The sequence below is a fragment of the Martes martes genome, assembly GCF_963455335.1.
Source record: "Martes martes genome assembly, chromosome: 11".
Lineage (NCBI taxonomy): Eukaryota > Metazoa > Chordata > Mammalia > Carnivora > Mustelidae > Martes > Martes martes.
In genome coordinates this window covers 13,123,708-13,145,475 of record NC_137899.1, presented here as the reverse complement: position 1 = coordinate 13,145,475, position 21,768 = coordinate 13,123,708, and the positions used below count along the sequence as shown (strand labels likewise).

Here is a 21,768-nt window from a genome sequence, read left to right as displayed (position 1 = left end):
TTCTACATCATTAATTTCTATTTTTTTATTTTTGAAGTACAATTAACATTGTTAATTGTGTTATATTAGTTTCAGGTGTACAATATAATGGTTCAACAATTCTGTAGATTACTCAGTGCTCATCACAATAAGTGCTGTCTTCATTTTTTTTTAAGAGTTTATTTATTTATTTGACAGATCACAAGTAGGCAGAGAGGCAGGCAGAGAGAGAGAAGGGGAAGCAGGCTCCCCGCTGAGCAGAGAGCCCGATGTGGGGCTCAATCCCAGGACCCTGAGATCATGACCTGAGCCGAAGGCAGAGGCTTTACCCACTGAGCTACCCAGGCGCCCCATGTCTTCATTTTTTTTAAGAGAGAGAATATAGGGGGCTGGTGGTGAGGGTTGGAGGGAGAGGGAGAGAATTTTAAGCAGGCTCCATGCCCAGTGCAGAGCCAGATATAGGGCTCAATCTCTAAGTGAGTTCATTCAGTTTTGTGACTTTCAATACATCTGTAAACTGAGGCACCTAGGTGGCTCAGTTGGTTAAGCATCCGACTCTTGGTTTCAGCTCAGATCATGATCTCAGGGTTGTGAGATCGAGCCCCATGTCAGGCTCTGCACTCAGTGGGGAGTCTGCTTGAGATTCTCCTTCTCCCTCTGCCCTCCCAACCCATGCATGCATGTGCTTTCTCTCTCTCTCTCAAATGAATAAATAAATAAAAATTTTAAATATGTCTGTAAACTAACCTTCAAATTTTTGTGTCTATCTCTACCCTCACTCCTGAATTCCAGACCAGAACATCCAGTGTCCTTTTCAGTTCCCAACTGGATATCTAATATACAAGCAAAGCTTAGGATTGCTTTCCCAGACCGATTCTTTCCTGTCTTTTTCCATGTTAGCTAGTGGCACCACCACCCATTCAGTATTTTTAGAAGGTACTCTTACCCTCCCCCACCCCTGATTTTCCCCCATGTCAGCTGTTTCTCCAGAAGTATGCCACATAGCATAGTAGTTGGGAGAGCCAGGTTGCCTCAGTTTGAGTCCTGACTCAGCCTTGAGCGAGTCAAGTTCTGTGATCCAGATTCTTCAGCTTTCGAATGAAATTAAGATGCTGCACATCTCACAGGACTGTTCTTCATAACCTGTGGTACCCAACTGAATTGATACGTCTGCGGTGCTCCGAGCAGTGCCCGGCTCTAGTGAGTGCTCAGTAAAGATTTGCCATTGTTGTCCCCAGTATAGATAGTATTGATAGTTATGCAAGTACTAGTTAGGGGGACAAGTAGTATTACCAGTTGGGCCACAGCTGCCGTAGGCCAAGCCTCTGACCTCTCCTGCATGGACGATGAGGCAGCCCCCTGTGCTCTCTGCCCTTGTACCTCTACCAGCCACTCTGCACACACCAGCCAGGCTGATCTTTTTAAAGTTAGAAGTGAAGTTATGTCACTGTCTTGCTTAAAAACTCTCCAGGGCCTCCCATTACAATTAAAGTAAACCCCAACATTTTCCCATGGCCTTCAATGCTTTTTGTCATTGGCCGCTTCTACCTCTCGGTCTCACCGCCTGTTACTCTCCCCAAGTTTACTCCCGAGGCTCCATCCCTTCTGGACTTCACTTAGTCCCTAACACATGCCAAACTCTCCCATTTTAGGTCTTTGCATTTGTCATTTGTCTGGAATGCTCTTCCCTCAGAGCTGCCTGGTTCTCTCTTAAAATTCAGGTCTCAGCTCAAATGGCACCTCCTCAAAGGAGTCATCCTTGACCGTCCTGGTTAAACTAGCGCGTCCCCTCCTCGTCAGCCCCGTGCCCCTCATCTTCTTCATTGCACTCAGCACTATGGAATTTTCTTGTTTGCATATGTGTTTGTTATAAGTTCTAGGTAGGCAAGGGCTTCGGCTTTTTACCATCAAAACAACATCTAAACTAGGGATTGGGAGCTAAATTGTGGAAGGCCAAGTTTTTGAACTGGGGAGAGCGGAGTGTCTCCTCGGTGGAAGCTTCTCATCCTGCATAGCCTCTTGAACGTATGGGATGTGCAGCTCCTAGTTATTAGGGACCGATTGCACTTTGGAAGAATGTCTTTGGGAATCCGCTTTTTTTACATCGATGTCACAATATTTTATAATATTTAAATTTTATATATGTGTGTATTTGAAATAAATACAATGTAGCTATTTAAATTACATATTTACAAATATTTAAACAGTATTTTAAATTGCTCTGGGAGGAAAAGTATTCTAACCCAGTTGCTATAGCTGCTAAATGTTTTGCTTTCAAAACACACACACGCAGCTCGCAGCTCGCAGCTCGTAGAGTATACTTAACTGTTTTAAAAATAAGACAGTAGTTACATAGTCATGAAGTGATTACATCTACCAGCAAGTAAGGATCCTAATGGTGAGAAGTCATTTCCTGATTCACCTGGGAACACCAGCAGCATTGTGTTCCATAAACTGCGTAGGCTGGGAAGACTTCAGGCTTTTAGTTCCTTATCTGCAATATGCTATTATTTTTCACTATTTCTGAGGAATGATAGTCATTCACACTCTATTGATCGTGTCCTTGGCACCCAGGAAAAAGGGGAACTCAGTTCTTCTTTGTTGAGTTGATCCAATTGCTAGCCCCCCAAGTATAGATTCTTTACAGGATACTTTGCAGTGCAAGCTGCTTCTGCTAAAATGTTTGTGATACACACTAAGAACGGGATCAGAAATTGCATATATAGTGTCAGCTCAAGTTATGCTCCATACAGTTTGAAAGCAGTCTCAAAGTACAACATGTTCATGTTGTTAAATGGATAGTAAGATTATGGGAGGTTGTGGAGTTTTTTTTTTTTTTTCCTTAAGACTTTTCTGTTTGAGGGGGCTCCTGGGTGGCTCAAGTGTGGGACTCTTGGTTTTGGCTCAGGTCATGACCTTGTGGGTTCTGAGACTGAGCCCCTTGTGGGGTTCTGTACTCAGCATGGAGTCTCTCCTTCTGCCCCTCCTCCCCACTCACTTGTGCACTCTTTCTTTCTCCGCCTGTCTCTGTACAATAAATAAACAAATCTTTAAAAAAAAAAAAAGAAAGAAAGACTTTTCTGTTTGGGCAGATAGTCATATGGGTGTGATTTCTGGGTGCAGCTGAGAATTGCCCAACTCTTGGGTGCCTGTAAGCCAGTGGGTGAGGCACAGACCCCCAGCAGAGTGGCCTTGCCCAGACTTGTGGTCAGATCTCTAGTAGCAATGACCACTTTATACCAGTACCGTCTAAGTCACTCCCCACAGTTGTCAGTCTGAGAACATTTATTTGTTCATTCAACATGTTTGTACCAAATGGCTGATTTTGCCAAATTGTGTTACTCACGTCGGGTGTAGAGTAAGGCAGGTAGACGTGGCTCCCAGCACTCAAGTTGTTTCTGGTGTATTAGGGAAGAAGACCCCGAAGAAGCAGCTAACACATTCAGGCAGTTTCAACCTGGAATAATGGTTATGAGGGAAAGTATCAGCAGATGCTGTAGGAGAACACAGGGCAGGGGAGAGCTGAGAGTTTCAGGTAAGGCTGAGACCCCAAACTGAGAGGTCTTAGCCAACTGGAATCCAGACGCAGGATACTGCGTGGCGAGGGCGAGGATACCTGAAGAACCGAGGAAGGCCAGTGGGGGTCTGGTGCAGCCGAGGTGGGAGACACTGGCACAGAACGGGAAGGCAGGCAGGAGGCGGTGTGGCCATGCAAGCTGCAATTTGGGAAAGCCGTACGGTAACCAAAAGAAGTCAGAGGATGCTGAGAAGGAAGGGTAGCGGCAGACCCCTGGAACATCGAAAAACAAAAAGGCTTCTGGCTTGGGCTGCACAGGGGCTGTTGGTTGTGACCTCATGGCCTCTTTCTCTAAGGCCGGGTACTGGGTGCCATTAGCATAGAGCAGCAGCCAGCTTCTGGAGGAACCTGGTCCTCCCACCCTGAGCACAGACGGACAGGTAGTACACAAATGCACGTTCTGGAGAAAGCGGGGTCACTCTGGATCCAGCTATGTAAATTACATCTACTCCGTGATGTCCCTTGGGAGGTGTGATACACAGTATCGGAGTCTATCTGTAATTCTGCTACCAAGTTACTGGGATGAGATTCCTTCATTTATAAACGTACAGGGAGTAAGCCTTTCAGTCGGCAACTTTTTTTTTTTTTTTTTTTTTTTTTTTTTTTGCAGGCGGGGTGGGAGGGGAGTCAGTTGTTTCTTACTAGAATTAGAAGAAACATCTCTCTAATTATTGTCAGTAAAGGTTAACATGAGAACAAAGTGATTGTTTGGCATGTTTTCATAGTCTGTGATTATGCTCTAATACCTGCAGTACTCCATTATTGTCAGCATGTGGTTGCACTGGGAAGTTTTCATTGTGGGTCACAGCTCATTACCGAAAACGAGCTGTTCTAGGAGAAATGCCCTTGACTCATATACTTTTTGTATTGTCATGGTGTTCTCTGATAAGTGGTTCCTCCTCTAAATGAGCATACTTCATTTGCCATCTGTTTCAAATCACCACAGTGATTTCATGAAAATGAAAACTAGTATCTTGAAGCCCAAGGACACCATATCTCTTCCCTACACTTGCAATTCTGAAGAAGAATGTACTGAACGTTACTTATTTTTTCATCCTTTCTAGATTCTTCTTACTCCTTAGCTGCAAACTCTGTGACACAAGATGGCTGCAAACAAGCCCAAGGGTCAGAATTCTTTGGCCCTACACAAAGTCATCATGGTGGGCAGTGGTGGTGTGGGCAAGTCTGCTCTGACCCTACAGTTCATGTATGATGAGGTGAGTGCCCGTTTTATAATGGATAGCAAACTTTGGGTTTTCAGAGAGGATTTCTATGGCTTCTTTTTGGTGCTATTTTAGATATATTCCTGAATCCTTGAAAGCTACTAGACTTTTTTTTTCCCCATTTTTCAGTTCAGAGCCAACATTTATATACATCCTGATTTAACAAGTCAATAACTCAAGATCCTTAAAAACGTTATACTTTAAAAACAAAGCAAACCTGGAAGCAGTACCAACTTTTAAGCAATCTAACTTTGGCTTTTTTGTTTTAAGTGTTTAATGGAGGTTCACATCTTGAATTAATGGAACTGGCAGATATAGTACCTAATTGAGACTTAAAGTTGACATTAATAAGGTGCCTGTGATAATAATAGTAATACTAATAAAATAATTCTAATAATAATTGTAGTATTTGGCATGGCACTACACTCATCATTAGGTAAAGGCTGTATCCCTAAAACATAATTACAAGAAGGCTACAGATTTGTGTACCTGTATGTGTATCAGACTTGACTGCCCCAGAATTAACATCTCAGCCCACATACAGCAGTATATTCTTTCCCCAGAAGATTCTTATCAAGCCTAAATGATTTAAGAGTTGAAAATCCAATTTAAGCATTTATCCTCAACTCTTCCTTCCAGAGCAGCAAGGTTATATGGTTTCTCTTTCTTACTTAATCCTCATAACAATTCTGCACGGTATGGTAGTGTCCCCATTTTACAGATGAGAAAACAAAACCTCAGAGAGGTTTCCCAACCTGCCCCAGAGGAGTGATCTCCAGTGAGAAACGGAGCCTGAAGCCTGGTGCCCTCTAACAGCAGACCCTGCAGGGCCTTACCCCCCAGTTGCCTGCTCATCAGCGTCTGTCACACCCACAAACAGCTTAAATCCAGCCGTTATCTTGCTTATTGGGGACCATAACAAAGAATTTGAAATTGCTGATTTATCTGTTCAATCTGTTTTCTGTACTATTCATTTTAATAGCTAGTCTTTCAAACTAATCGCTAAATCCAGCCCCTTAACAGTAAGGAGGAGGTCAAAGGTAGGACTCTCACATACCTGACATTTAATAAATGGTTAAGCTTTCACTCAGTATTCAACAATATTAATATTCACAGTAGTATCTGATATGATATCTGAATATTTATATTTGTTAAATCTTCATAAATACTGAATACTTATAAAAATAAGTGTGAAAATGTGGAAGGTTCTATAGCCTTTATAGTTACAAATACACTGTATTCATTTTTTAAATAATTATGTATTGAGTATCCTCTGTGTACCAGGCACTGTTCTAAGCTCTGGAAGCTACAGTGATGAGTAGAATAGTCAAGGTCCCTGCTCGCAGGGTTATATTCTCATAAGGGGATATAGACATTGAGCAAATAAATAAGAAAATATCAGATAATGAAAATATTTATAGGAGCTAATAAAAACTGCAAAAGTATGTATGTATACATAGACACGTGCTAACAGTGATACACTGATCAAAAATACCAAGATGAGATTTACAGAGTTGAAGATAGATGTGGAAACGTAAAGTTGTTTAATTGTATCATTTTAAAAAGCAGACATTAGAGAACGATCTCAAAGTCCATGATTTGCCATTATACTGAGTAGTATAAGCCACTTTATTGACTTGGTTCATTTTAGAGAAGAGATCTCATAGCAGCTTTCATTGTTCACCTCAATATTGACTCAGTTTCAAGCTATTTCCACAATTCTGGCATGAAAATTTATATTTAGAGTCACATTGAAAGGAGTTTTTAGATATTTGATTAAACAGATGTATAATTGTTTTTGCAGGTCCGGTGTTTTCAGGAAGAAAAAGGCCTAGTTGTCAAGTTGTAAACAGTCTAGACTTACTCATTCAACCCTTGCTTTTTGCAAAAGTAGAAGCCACTGAATTATCTATAATGAAAATGTAAATTTAGTGTTAACCATTGAGGAACATGGAAGGAAGAGTGCATGGGACCTCTCTGTACTGTTTTGGCAACTTCACATGAATCTGCATTTCATCTTTTCTAGTTTGTGGAGGACTATGAGCCTACCAAAGCAGACAGCTATCGGAAGAAGGTAGTGCTGGATGGGGAGGAAGTGCAGATCGATATCTTGGATACAGCTGGGCAGGAGGACTATGCTGCAATTAGAGACAACTACTTTCGGAGCGGGGAGGGTTTCCTCTGTGTCTTCTCTATTACAGAAATGGAATCCTTTGCAGCCACAGCCGACTTCAGGTATGGCGGGGACTGAGGCCTTCGCACTTTGTGCACAGTAGTGTCTTCCCCCGAAACAAGCGGACAGCTAGAGGTGGTTATTTGTTAGTCTTTAACTCTGCGTGTGATCGTGTTTACTCCCTCTTTGATGGCAGTCTATGACTCCGTCCCCGGTGTACTGACACTCAGATACCCTGTACACACCTTACTGCTGTCTTACCGCTATCCCCGTGCCGCCTGCACTGGGGCGTGACACTGTGACAGCCTCAGTACCTGTTTCTGAAGTATTTCTGTCTGGAGTAGAATATTGTTGCTGCCATCAGAGTAGACATTGGCTCATATCATGGAGCTCTGCGCCAGATTTTAGATCTTTCTGTGTTGGTCACCGGTGTCCTGCGCCTGTGTAATGCTCAGCGGGCTCATTGCCATCCTCCTCACAACATAGATGCCAGACTGCACACACTGATTTTTTTAATAGAAATAAAAATACTATAGATTGACACACGAGGTTAGATTATATATTTTTTATATCTTATTTACTATTTGCTTAATCAAAATCTGTCATCCGTTTGGTTTGCAGGGGGGTGGTAGGGGAAGGGGAGAGAACTTCTAAGAGACATACGGCATAAATAAGTTCTTGAGTAGTCTCATATCCTATATGTATAATCAAAAGTATTCTTTTGGTGGGGGTAAAGATTTTATTTATTTATATATTTTAGAGAGAGAGTGAGCGGGGAGAGGGAGAGATCCCAAGCAGTCTCCGCATTGAGTGCGGAGCCAGACACAGGGCTTAGTCCCACACCCCAGGGTCATGACATGAGCCGAAACCAACAGTCAGACACACAACCCACCGAGCCACCCAGGCACCCCCAAAAGTATTCTTTAATTATATATTTTTTATTTCTGTTTTATGAGTTTGCATTAGTATGAGGCACACAAAAGAAACACGTAGTGTATCTTCTATTTTGGAGATTCATACAGCCTAGTTGAAAAAGGGGTGAAACCAAGAGCAAGGTGGTGACAAAGTAGGAGACGTGGGCAGAGATCATTGCAGGGACCCAGGAGAGGAGAGCAGCCCAGAGGCCTTCATGAGATAGCTGAGCCTGAAGGATAAGGATTTCCACTGATGAGGGAAGTTTTCCAGGGGTTGAGCAAAAACTGAACCTGGGCCTATATAAAGTTTGCTTTTCATGTATACTTGAAAGTCTCAAGAACTTAAAGGAATCTAAGAGAGCATTCTTTGCAAAAAAACATGTCATTGAGAAACTTTTTTAAAATGCAGATTTATGGGGTGCCCGGGTGGCTCAGTTGGTTAAGTGTCTGACTTCTGCTCAGGTCATGTTCCCAGGGTCCTAGGATCGAGCCACGCATCAGGCTCACTGCTTGTGGGGAGCCTGTTTCCCCCTCCCCCTCTGCCTGCTGCTCCCTCTGCTTGTACTCTCTCTCACTCTCAAATAAAGAAAGAAATAAAATGCAGATTTATTTGTAAAATTAACTTTGTTGGTTTCTCTAAGGAAGGAGTTTTGTATGTGGTAAAGTGCTTGCGACCATGCGGCCGGCACACTTACTACACTCTCAGAGTCAGCTTGATGTGCCTGCGTTTTTCCTGAGGAGGGGAAAACTCTTGAGAGCAGGACCCATTTCTCACCCGTCCGAGTATCCCTGGTGCCCATATTTGACACGGTTCCTGTCATGTATCATACAGGGACTGCTTAGTAAACATTTGGTAGAAGTGTTAGAAAACTGTCTCTCTCTCTTTTTTTTGGCGGGGGGGGGGGGGGTCTGCCAAAAATGAAGAAATTGGACCAGTTTGTGAAGGTACTTTGCTATTCCGAAATTCTGTAACAGCCTCTAACACTCTATTTAAAGTAAAATGTGTCTGAAGATTGTAGACATAGCATTGCCTTTCTCTGACATCCAGGAAAGTAGCTCATTCAAACCAACTAATTAACTCAAGAATATTGTCCTCTCACCCCTGAACCCAGTAAGTAAGTCCAAGCTTTCCATGGCCACGTTTCTGAAAGCACTGATTAATGCTATCACTGCACTTTCTCTGTTGGTCTTCCTGAAGGAGGGACTCAGAGTGTCTTAGTAGGTGTTTATTAAGAAATAAACTAATGACTATATATACATATACACATATGACCAGAAGTACCAGAGTCCTGAAAACCAGTGTTAGTCTCTGCTGGTTAGTGACACAGGTGGTAAGTCCTTTGTTGTGAACATCTTAGTTGAGGCTCTAGAGGCTGGCTAAGAAGATACCAGCACATTTATTGTTACGGGAAAAAGATGATGGCTGGCCAGTATCCTCTGCACAAGCACATCAGAAATGTGACAGTAGTAATGGCGAGCGTGAACGCGCTCCCTGCAAGAGGTCACGTGCGTGGTGGGAAACATCCACCCCTCCAGTCCTGTACAGCTCAGCACGTGTCCCCCAGTTACTATGCCCAGTGACCTTGTTCCTTCCTCAGTAAGGTGCTTAAGGTAAGTACAGATCCCCGAAAGATGGAGGTGACTGTGTAGTCCATAATCCGTTCATGCTAGAAACTAGGAATTAGGGTCCAGAGAGCTGCCCGCATACACTGAGTCTGCTCGGGTGTTGACGACATCGACAATCAGGTGAATGAAGGAATATTAAAAGTAACCCTGCCTAGAACTCACGCAGCACTCACCACACACCAGGCACTGCTCTGAGCATCAACAACATGCGCTAGATACTAGCGAGTTTCATAGACTCGAAGACACACATTTTTTTCATTTTATCATCTCTCAAAATCGGGACAATGTCCTGTAGGAGGACAGCTTACAGTTGTAAGTGGCAGCAGCTTTTTCTCTGCAGTGCGTAACGTAATGTGTGCAGTTAGTGGCACTGAAAGCCCGTGGCCCATGGGGAACACTCAGTAAATGGCTCGAGGCAGTGGTGGTGGCAGTGGTATTTAGGCGACACTGCCAAGGAAGCACAGTGTAGACAAATCTGAAATTAAGACTTGGTGAAGATTCCTGTTCCATCTCAAACATCATGATAGATTCCCTGCAAAGTCAGTGTCTTCAGCTGACCTGCCATTCTTTTTTTTTTTTTAAACATTTTTTTTTAAAGATTTTATTTATTTATTTGACAGAGAGAGATCACAAGTAGGCAGAGAGGCAGGGGGAAGCAGGCTCCCCGCTGAGCAGAGAGCCCGATGCGGGGCTCGATCCCAGGATTCTGAGATCATGAACCGAGCCAAAGGCAGTGGCCTAACCCACTGAGCCACCCAGGTACCCCCTGACCTTCTAATCACCCCTTTAATTTTCTCATTTTCTTTTAGTCTAAAATACCGTTCCTGTAGTTTCAGTGTCTTTGTTTCAAAAGAGAGGCATCAGTAAGGTAGCAAGAGAATGATGATTTTAGAAGAAAACTTCTCCAGTAGAGTACTAGTAATCATTAAGAACAGCTCGCATTTGTTGAACATTTCCTGTGTGTCAGACCCAGTTGTAAGCAGTTTACGTTTCATCCTCCGAGGAACTGTTCTGTTGTTAGCCTCATTTTACACACGAGGAGACTGAGGCAGAGAAGTACTCATTGCTCAGAGGCACGTGATTAGGAGGAACAGAGAGCCGTCATACCTTTAAAATTGGTGATGCCATATAACTTCTCTCTGAACACAAAATCCATACTCAAGAGATGTCTGGCCTGGGTGGGGCTTTTAAAAACATTTAGTGGGACCATTGATATGAGGTAATAAGAATAAGAATGATACTCTCTCCCTCTGTGGTCCTCCTCCCCAAATCCCATGTTTAATCACACGAGAAAAACATCAGACAAATCCCAATTGAGAGATTTTCTACAAATGAGCTGACCAGCAAGCCTCAGAACTGTCAGGGTCATCAAAAACAAGGCAAGTCTGGGAACTGTCCGAGCCACTCTAAGGAGAGTTGATGACTAAATGTCGCGTGGGATCCTGGTCAGGATCCTGGGACAGGAAAAGGACATTAGGTAAAAACGAAGAATATCTGAATAAAATTTGGACTTCAGTTAATAAAGACGGATCAAGGGGCGCCTGGGTGGCTCAGTGGGTTAAAGCCTCTGCCTTCGGCTCAGGTCATGATCCCAGGGTTCTGGGATCGAGCCCCGCATCGGGCTCTCTGCTCAGCAGGGAGCCTGCTTCCTCCTCTCTCTCTGCCTGCCTCTCTGCCTGCTTGTGATCTCTGTCTGTCAAATAAATAAATAAAATCTTTTCTAAAAAAATAAATAAATAAAGACGGATCAAGATTGGCTTATTGTGATAAATGCACACACCAGCGTAAGATGTTACCAGTAGGGGAAACTGGGTGCAGAGAGTATGGGAATTCTGTATTGTCTTCACAACTTCTCTGCACATCTAAAACCACCCTTCTCGTAAAAGTTTATTTATTTTTTTTTTTTTTAAAGATTTTATTTATTTATTTGACAGACAGAGATCACAAGTAGGCAGAGAGGCAGGCATAGAGAGAGGAGGAAGCAGGCTCCCTGCGGAGCAGAGAGCCTGATGCGGGGCTCGATCCCAGGACCCTGAGATCATGATCTGAGCTGAAGGCAGAGGCTTTAACCCACTGAGCCACCCAGGCGCCCCCGTAAAAGTTTATTTTTAATAAAGCAGGAAAAGGAGGAAGTTGCTTCTGACACTTCCATTTTGTACCTCCACTGCCATTTTATACTCCCTTCTCTGGTGTATTCTTCCTTCATCCAAGAAGTGAGTATGTAATGCAAGTGATTGATGATAAAATAAGGAGGATGTGATGCTCATTTCCCATCATGCAATGAATGAGCTCATTGTTATTGTAAAGAATCCTGTGAATAAATGCTCATTGCAGCTGGTGTTTGTTGTTTTGTTGGTCAGACACACGAGCGTAATATTAATATTTCTTTCTCATTTCCTCCTATCCAGGGAGCAGATTTTAAGAGTAAAAGAAGATGAGAACGTTCCATTTCTGCTGGTTGGTAACAAATCAGATTTAGAAGATAAAAGGCAGGTTTCCGTAGAAGAGGCAAAAACCAGAGCGGACCAGTGGAATGTCAACTATGTGGAAACATCTGCTAAAACTCGAGCTAATGTTGACAAGGTAAAGGGCGGCCCTCCTTATAGCTACATCGTGTTAACAACAAGTTGATTCGCTCTAACTCAGCTCCATTGTGTCTAGAGATTTGTGACACTTGCAGACAGTGATTTAGTATGTGCTGATTCTCATCCGCCCTGAGTGCTCAAGCACGGCCTGTTAGGAATTTCTTACTTCACCTTGTCCTCAGGTTCCCAAGAGACACTGAAACACGAGACACCACTTTTTTTCTAGGACTGACGGGATTTCTGACCTGAATCCCTGCCCTTTTTAAATTTTTCTTTTTTCTTATCCTGATGGGCTGGGTAGTTTACAAGGCTATGGCGTAAGTCCTCTGAGCTGACACCTGCCCGGCCCCATGTAGGTTAGCTCCCAAGACAAAGGAGCCGCAGGCCAGAGGACTTTGAAATCTTTTACTGCACCTACAGTCCCCACCCTCAACCTCTTTTCTCCTCTCTGCCCTCTTCTGTATCTTCCCCCTTTGTTCAGGTGGCCCTTCCCTGAGTCCAGGTGAGGAACACCCTTGCCTCCTTTCTAGGAGCCGGCCCAGGTGCATTATGTCGTCCTGCTGCGGGAGACCCACATCTTCAGTGTTCAGGAGGCTGCCCGCTGGGCCGAGGCCTGGGCTCCTTGAGCCGCCAAGCATCTAGGCTCTACCGAGCACCTCTTAAACTCTAATGGGCAGAATCGTCTGTGAAACTTGACGAACACAGATTCCTGGGTCTGACCCCCAGAGATTTTGATTCGTTTGTTCTGGGTTGAACCTGAGAATTTGCATTTCCTCTAAGCTCCCCTGCAGGGCAGACTGTGGCCCGGGGGACCACAGTTCAAGTAACACCGCTTCTAGGTGGCCTCAAGTTTTAGTGAACTGGTCTGCTTGTGCCTGTAGATTTATAACGCTGATCCAGAAATCATTAAGTTAAAAAAAAAAATTAGGGATTCTTAAAAAAAGAAAAATGAGAGATTTGTTCTGTTCAGTTACTGTGGGCCTGATGACAATGTCATTATACTGTCTTAAGCCAGTTAGGGTTTTTTGGTCATGTGGTCAGATTCCCATAGGCCCAAGATATCTGTACAAAATGAGTGTTACAAGATTTCTACTTAGTATACCAGTTTTCTCTAAAGCTACGGCAAATGTATTTAAACTGGTAATGAAAATGTGTCTTAAAGTTCAATGTGTTTGGAGTTTTGAGAGGCAACATTGGATATTATCATTATGTGTGTTTTGGGGTTCTTCCTAATCGGTGTCTTGAGCGGGTTGTAGAGCACACTCTAAAACCTGTTTACACGGAGGAGAGTGGGGAGAGGAGGTGACCAGTAACCATCCAAGCCACAGAGCTGTCATTCTAACAACCCCTGTGCTGTCATCTGCTGGCGTGAATTTTTTTGCCGTACGCACGTATTGTCAAAGAAAAGTCAAGGGATAGGGCTTACTCTGGCTGTGTCACACAACTGTACCCCCAAAATTTATGGGTGAAAACAACCATTTCTTATGCTCGTGGAATCTCTGGGCCAAGAATCTGGACAGCTCACGGGGGGGCGATGGCTTGTCTCTGCTCCGTGGTGTCTGGTGCCTGCGCTGAAAAGCTTCAAGTCCCGAAACTGGAAGCGGCTCGGCTTGGGTTCTAAAGACCATTCACACATGTCTGATTCAGCCAGTCGATGCTGGCTGTAGTCCAAGGACACCTCGGTTCCTCACCATGTGACCTCTTCCAGGTGTCCTACTTCAGGCTTTCTTCCAGCGGCGAGGCAGGGTAAGTGCCAAGGGCCAGCGTCACAAGAGAAGAACCAGGCAGAAACCACATCACCTTCTCTGGCCTGGCCACGGAAGTTACACAGCCTTATTTCGACTCCGTTCTCTTGGCCGAAGTAGTCCCAGAGTCCCAGCCCGGGTCAGGAGGGAGGGAATCGACTCCACCTCTTGGTGGAGAGTGGCAAGATGCTGGAAGAACGTGGAGAGTATTGCTGTGGCCATTGTGGGAACATGTGGTCTGTAGTCAGTGGTCACCTCTCCAAAGCAAAACGAGATGAAATGTGGCGGCTTGTAAACCAAGGTAGAAGTTCCCACTAACTGCTCTCACTGTGTGTGCTGCTCCACCCCGAGCAGGGTGAGTGCCGTGCCGCGCCGCATAAAACACCTCAGTGGCTACGTAGAAGTAACTTGCTGCAACTTACTCAGTTTCTAGAATTAGGTGATATTTGGTTTCTTGCTGAGGAAATAATGTTAATAGTTAAAAGAGCTCATATTCAGTCATGTTTATAAGACGCAGGCACTGTGGCCAGTACTAGCCATGCATCTTTAACCCAGTAAAGCAGAAGTACTCTTTTCATGCTCACTTTTGAGATGAGGAAACTGACATGTGGAGAGATTACATACGTGAGTCAAGTTCAGAAGGCCTGTGATGGCAGCTGCTGGCCCTGGGTGTGGCTGGCTCTGGTGCCCACGTCATCTCGCTCTTCTACTCCACACGATGGTTGGAGTCCCTGAGGTATCCCCCAGGTGTATGTCACCCTCTGTGGGAGCCACGTACAGGTTTCCTGGGGTCGTGAGTGTTAACACTGTCTCCTTCTATTATATCGGGAAGTATCTTGTTTTGTCACAGGAAACAAATCCTAGCTCCCCTACAAGACATTAAGGGCTCATGCCGTGCCCTCCTCTGGCTTCCACATAGACCATTGCAAAGAAGTTTTGAAGAGGCAGATTTTGAATCTACCCTGTGAAAAGCTTCCTGACCATCTGAGTGGTTGAGCAGGGGCCTTGCCTGTCACAGAGGACACCTGGCAGTCCTGCTCACGGACTCGGGTGCTCGTTTGTCTTCATGACCTTGTTAGCGGCCTCCTGGCTAAACGCTCTTGCTCTTCAAGAGTAACTCCAAGGTTGCTCCTAATTTTTAAGGAACATCTTGAAGGAATGGGAAGAGGTTGAGCAAGTAGATGTCAAAACAGAGAATATGATTTATTACATGAAGAGAGCCAAGTTTATGTTGGGGAGAGAATTTTAGTAGAAGTGTACTGTGTTTTTAATTTTTTTTTTCATTAAAAACATGGACATATGTTTATTGTATAAAGAAAAATTTGTAGTAAGGAGAAAAAGGGAGTCACTCCCCACCCAGATTCCACTTCACTCCCCTTCCTGTGAGGTAGCCACTGCTAACTCAGACGTCTTTCCAGATGTTTATCCACATTTAAAGACCAGTATATAGAGTCTAAGGGAAGATTTGTGTTTGCTTGTGTTTCCCCCGTATACATAGGATTTTTACAGTGCGTATATAGTATATTTATGTATATATACATTATGTATATATGTTATATATATAGTATATATAGATATATATACTATATAAATATATATACTATATAAATATAGTATATATACTATATAAATATATATACTATATAAATATAGTATATATAGTATATATATCTATATATACTATATATAATATATATACATAATGTGTATATAGTATATATATACATAATGTGTATATAGTATATATATACAGTATACACATAACATATGTATATGTGTGTGTATACGCACACGCGCGCACACACACGGTATTTCTGTGTATGTAGATCATGCATTTCTGTAGTTTGCTTTCTAAATTTTATAACAGGACAGCTGGGTGGCACAATCGGTTGAGCGGCCACCTTTTGACTTTCACTCAGGTCATGATTTCAGGGTCGTGAGATCAAGTATCGAGCATGGAACCTACTTAAAAAAAAAAATTAAACCTTCTTCTGGAGTGCATTCCATAATGATATACCTGCATCAGAAGGCTGCAGGGGCGTCCTCTGATGTTACTTGCAGCTAGCTTGGAAGCTTCCTGCCTCGGCGGGCCAGCTGTAGACTCAAAGGGCAAGTGTTCCGAAATCACCCCAGGGAAGCCAAGGTGCATCAAGTGGGGGCAGAGACCGCTGGCGTCTGTGTCACCTGTCTGTTTCAGTCTTCTGAATTCTCTGTGGGTTTTCTCTGCTCGGTTTTTCCCTGTTCTAACCATTTGCACCCCTTTGTGTGTTGGTCCTGTGTCCATTTGACTTAAGCCATTAGTCTCTAATCACTTCTTGCCTTTTTTTTTTTTTAATAGCTTCCTTGCTTTCTGACTTACTTTCTATTTCTCACTCCAGATCAGGGATCAGCCATTTATCTAAGGGACACGGTTCCCCTGGGAGGAATGGTATTTAGCAGCCATAGCCTGAGGACGAATGTGCTCTCTGCTGTTGCCTTGTCTTTGCTTCGTGGCCTTCCTTGAAGTGCTGGGAAATATGTAGTAAAGAAAACAAATCATGAGATCATACTGTTACTTCTAATTCAGTTGTAGCATTCAGGACTTTCTGCTTCTTTGACTTTATGTTCATATCTTCTCTCTTACACTAGAAGTCTTGGTTCCTAACCTGCGTTAGCGTGATTGCTCTCTTACACTGCCCTGCAACCTGTTGTATAAGATTGTTCCAAGTCAGCAATACCACCGTTACTGTGAACAGCATAATTACAAAGTGAAGTTCAAGATTTGTCTTGCTTTTTTATTTGTTGAGGTTTTGTTTTTATTTTTATTCTTAGCTTCTATTCTGAGATGTATATTGTGTATGCCGTGTTTTAAAGTCTCTTGAATTCTTTCCTCTGTATGATTATGTCACCAACTCTCTGTGTAGCTCACCTTAAAGTGTTTTAGTTTGATTTTCAGTTTTTGGCAGCTGCTTTTTTGTGTTTAATTCCGTTTTTTAATATGTAAAACATTTACCAATCCAAAGTAGAAGTTGTACCATGAAGTATATTCACAGATACCTTACTGTTCTGTGTCCCCTGTTCCCTTCATCCTGAAAATAATAGCAGTGTTTGGTTTATCCTTTCGTTGTTTCTGTTTCAAATGCAGGTAAACCCACATAACTCATAGCTCTCTGCCTGAGCTTTTTTTTTTTAAAGATTTTATTTATTCATTTGACAAGTAGAGATCACAAGTAGGCAGAGAAGCAGGCAGAGAGAGAGGAGGAAGCGGGCTTCTGGCCGAACAGAGAGCCTGATGTGGGGCTCGATCCCAGGACACTGGGATCATGACCTGAGCTGAAGGCAGAGGCTTTAACCCACTGAGCCACCCAGGTGCCCCTCTCTGCCTGAGCTTTACAGCACCTCACTTTTTCAGTTAGCCTTTCCTTCGGAGAGCTGGAGGCACACCGGCCACTACATTACATACATTTGTTTACTTAGCACCTTCGCAATGCACAGGCCAACTAGAATTTTTGAAATCTTTATATTCAGCTGAGTTCTTAATAAGTCAGTGTGGTGTCACTTCTTATTTCATGCTTATGAGAAAAATAAATAAAACCAAAGTAATAACTGAATTTTTTAAATACAGAATTTTAGAGTGTAGACCCTGAAATTTTTTCATCCAGTCATCATACGCATACTTGTAACTATTCATGTACGATGTGAGCCCGTGTCCTTCTAGACCCTTGTCTGTCTGCCCTCAGGCATTTGTCAGCAATATTTAACTTTCGAGTTGTTCTAGTAATTTTTTAGTTATTGTGCTAATAGCTCTCATTTGCCAGTTTCTGGATAGGAGACAGAATTGATAAAATCTCAAATATGTTGCCACAAAGAAAATTGTTTTCTTAGTACCTAGTATCAGAATGATAAAGGAAGCACTCATTTTCCTCAGCTTTGTTTCTCAAAATGGAGCTGAAAACAAACAAATTAGTAAATATAAATTTTATTAAACATAAATTGCCTTTAAATACGAATTGGTGAAATGCATTCATTAATTGTATAAACAGAATCCACATCATCTATAGTGCTGTTATCTTCTTTATCTTTGGAGCTGTCATCATCTGTAGTGCTATTATCTTCTTTATCTTAAAAATTGGGATGGGAAGATTAGGTTATATGATGTGAACAATTGTACCGAAAAGTGTAACTCAGAAAATGTCCCAGCTTTCTCAGTATACCTGGAGAAGGAGACTTTGATTTTGTGCTATCTTCTCCCTGTACTCCCTAAACGAGAGCACTTAAGTAGTTACTCTTAGTTCATTCCCAAGGCTTACTTCTGTGGTTCCAAGAAGTACCAAGCTCATGTTATCTGTTGGCTTTATTTACCCTGTTTTCTTCTTTCTAGGTATTTTTTGATCTGATGAGGGAAATTCGAGCCAGAAAGATGGAAGACAGCAAAGAAAAGAATGGAAAAAAGAAGAGGAAAAGTTTAGCCAAGAGAATCAGAGAAAGATGCTGCATTTTATAATCAAAGCCCAAACTCCTTTCTTATCTTGACCATACTAATAAATATAATTTATAAGCATTGCCATCGAAGGCTCAATTGACTGAAATTACTTTAACAATTTGGAAATTGTTATGTATCACTAAAAGCATGAATTGGAACTGCACTGAAAGTCAAATTCACTTAAAAAAAGAAATTAATGTGGCTTCACCAAGAAGCAAAGTTCAACTTCTTTCATAATTGCCTACATTTATTGCGGTCCTGAATGTAGCGTGTGGGCTTGTGTTTCGAGGGCAGTCTTTCTGGAACTGTTAGAGCTGAGATGGGGTGGGGGGGATGGGAGGAAAGGCTACTTCCTCTGGTTTATTATAAAGCTTAAATTTTATATCATTTTAAAATGTCTTGGTCTTCTACTGCCTTGAAAAATGACAATTGTGAACATGGTAGTGAAACTGTACCACTTTTTTTAACCATTGTTATGCAAAATATAGAAGAAAAGTTGTTGGCATGATTGTTGCATATAGTTCAATTGAGAGTGATTCATCTGTGAACCTGCATTAATTACCTGGTGATTAACGTGGAAAAGTGGTGTAAACTTGTACATGGAAATTTTTGAATATGCCTTAATTTAGAAACCGAAAAATACCCGGTGACATCATCCTGGGTGTGTCCTCCCTGGTGCCGTGGGCCCATCGCCGCCCCGCGTGTCCTGGTGAGAGAAAATTTGCCTGGTGTGGAGTACAACTTTTGTATAGAAGATTCGTAAAAAAATAACCGTCTGCTAGGATCTGTCCAAATTTACAATGTGTGCCATACTCTGGTTCTTGAAAGTGAGGTTCCAGAGCACCTTGATTACTTTTGACTAACTGTAAGGTAGTTTGCAAAGAAGGGCCAGCATATACTTGTAAGATACCTTGAGACCGTGAGGATTCAGCGCAGTCACGTTTCAGTGATCCCTCTTTTTCTTTAAAATGCCGGTCCCCGGAAATCCCTTTCTGCAAGTGGTGAGCATGTGTTAAGCTGTTGGTCTCTCTGGAACAGGGCACGGGAAGATCGTCGTTAGTGCTAACGTATTTTGCCCTGGAACACTTGGGGAAGGCGCACGTGCCGGCCAGCCGGGCTCAGGAGGTGACAGCTGGGCTCTGGGAGAGTTTTCAGGAGTCATCACAAAGAACACCAGAGCCACATTGTCCTGACGTTAACACCAGGCCGTCGGCCCCGAGTGTAGTTCAGAAATCGTGTGTGGCAAACGCAGGCCAGACGTGAGCTTGTGTCACCGTTGTGTGGTGCGTCCCCTGGAAGAAATCTAGCATGCTATCTGGGAACATAATTTCAACAGGAAATACACTGCTGTCCAGAGTTTTCTTTTCTTCTTCGGAATGGGGCTAAGACAGTTGATTCAACAAAATTCGTCTTTCTTTTGGCTCAGTCCTAATTTCAACAAGTCCAAGATGTGTTCAGGCATTCCAGGTAACAGGTGTGTACGTAAAGTTAACAAAAATAGGCTTTTTAGGAACTCAGCTCTTTAGATACTCCATCTGGCTTGTCCTGTTAAATATTTGTCCTTAAAGGGTTGGAGATGTACATCTTTCATTTCATATTTTTCATAGGCTATGCCATGTGCAGAATTAAAGTTACCCGTGTGACACCCGCCCCGCGGGCCCAGCGATCCCCATGTGTACTTACTGCAGTCTCATCTAACCAGGGGTCCTAACCACTAACATTGTGACTTTGCTTTAGACCTTTCCTCTCCTGGGTACTGAGGTGCTATGAAGCCAACTGACAAAGATGCATCACATGTCTTAGGCTGATGCCACTACCCGATTGGTTTATTTGCAAAATTGAGCCATTTAAAGACCAATAAACTTCCTTTTTTTTTAAATGCTTGTGGTGTTACTTGATGTTTACTATACGTATATATGTAATATGTAACATTCAGACTTAACCAACCTGGGCAGCTTTACAGGAGATTTTAAAACCGCTAAATCTCAGGGCACCTGGGTGGCTCATTCGGTTGAGCGTCTACCTTCCACATGGGTCATGAGCTCAGGGTCCTGGGATCGAGCCACGCATCGGGCTGTCCGCTCCACAGCGGGTCTGCCTCTCCCTCTGCCTCTGTGATCGCTTTCGCTCTCTCTAAAATAAATAAAATCTTTAAAAATATATAAATAAATAAAACCGCTAAGTCTCCAGGCACCTGGGTGCTCAGTCGGTTAAGCATCTGCCTTTGGCTTGGGTTATGATCCCAGGGTCCGCTCCCTGCTCAGCAGGTAGCCTGCTGCTCCCCCTACTTGTGCACTTTCTCTCTCAAATAAAGAAAGAAAGCCTTAAAAAAAAAAAAAAACACCTAAATCTCTTGAGCTCTCAGTTTAGGGCTTGCTTTCGGGTAACACCAGTTTCCCTCAATGACTGTAGCCTCGGTGCTCAGCTGCAGCCCAGGCTCAGAAGTGGGAGAATCCCATGAGCATAATTACAAGGAAGATTCCCTTATGTGGTTATGAAATCACTTTGTGTACAGTACTTTCTGAATACTGCTGATGTCCAGAGTGACCAGGGGATGGCTTTATATTCATGTTCTCATCAGAATGATCCCCACAGATCATTTAATTTCCAAATTGTGGCAGGAGTCACCTCGCTGCTACCGTCTCATGAGCCTCAGGCCATGCATTCTCCCTCGGATGTGTGGAGGGAAATGGTGGTGTTAACTATCAGAAAGCCTGGGGGTTAGGAACGATCTGGCCCAATTTCGACTGAGCACTTTTCAAAAGCCAGTTGATTTTAATTTCTTAATTCATAAACAGTGCCAAGAAAGCACATTTGAGTTATAGTTGGCATAGTTTTAACCTCACTGGACCCATTTTTTAAAAAGATTTTTATTTATTTGGCAGGGAGAGAGTGAGGGTGCATGAGCGGGGAAGGGGGGTTTGCAGAGGGAGAGAAGGGGACCTCCACTGAGCAGGGAGCCCAAGTCGGGGCTCAATCCCGTGACCCGAGATCATGACTTGAGCTGAAACCAAGATTCGAACGCTTGACCAACTGAGTCTCTGGACCTGTTTTTAACACCAATATGGGGTATGCTGTTAAATATTACATACCAACAAAGGTTAGAGTAAGTTCCAGTCTTAAACTAAATCAGAATGCCGTGTCTCAAAATTGTGCAACAAGGCCATAAAAGTTAATACTTGGCAACCTTATGTTACCACCAGTAGAGTAAAACCGTCAAACCATTTACCAAAAGTTCCTGCAAAGTTTTCAAAATAACCTTTTTGATTGAATCCAGTGTTGTAAGTCTCCTTTAGCCAACTGCAAGAGTGGCCGGTCACTAGAGGCCTTCGTTCGTGCCTTTCCTTTTCAGTCCATATTTGTGGGCACTGCTGAGAATAGGACAGGGAAAGGACAAACAGGGGTTGGGGCAATTAGGGAGTCACACTGAAGAAAGGACCTCTGTACCCCATGCAGAAAGAGAGTAAGTATTAAAAAAAAAGGT

At 43.0% G+C, this 21,768-nt stretch overlaps 1 protein-coding gene across 2 annotated transcripts in view; it reads left to right on the top strand.

The window, feature by feature from the left end:
• Positions 1-18,368, top strand: part of RALA (RAS like proto-oncogene A) — a 72,871-nt gene extending 54,503 nt beyond the window's left edge. For both annotated transcript variants that reach the window (XM_080818394.1, XM_080818395.1), the window contains 4 exons: positions 4,621-4,773; positions 6,806-7,014; positions 11,901-12,075; positions 18,183-18,368. In XM_080818394.1, coding sequence (XP_080674520.1) covers positions 4,660-4,773; positions 6,806-7,014; positions 11,901-12,075; positions 18,183-18,305 — 621 coding nt within the window. In that variant the 5' untranslated portion in view covers positions 4,621-4,659 and the 3' untranslated portion in view covers positions 18,306-18,368. The remainder of the gene's footprint in view (positions 1-4,620; positions 4,774-6,805; positions 7,015-11,900; positions 12,076-18,182) is intronic.
• The last annotated feature ends 3,400 nt before the right edge of the window (positions 18,369-21,768 follow it).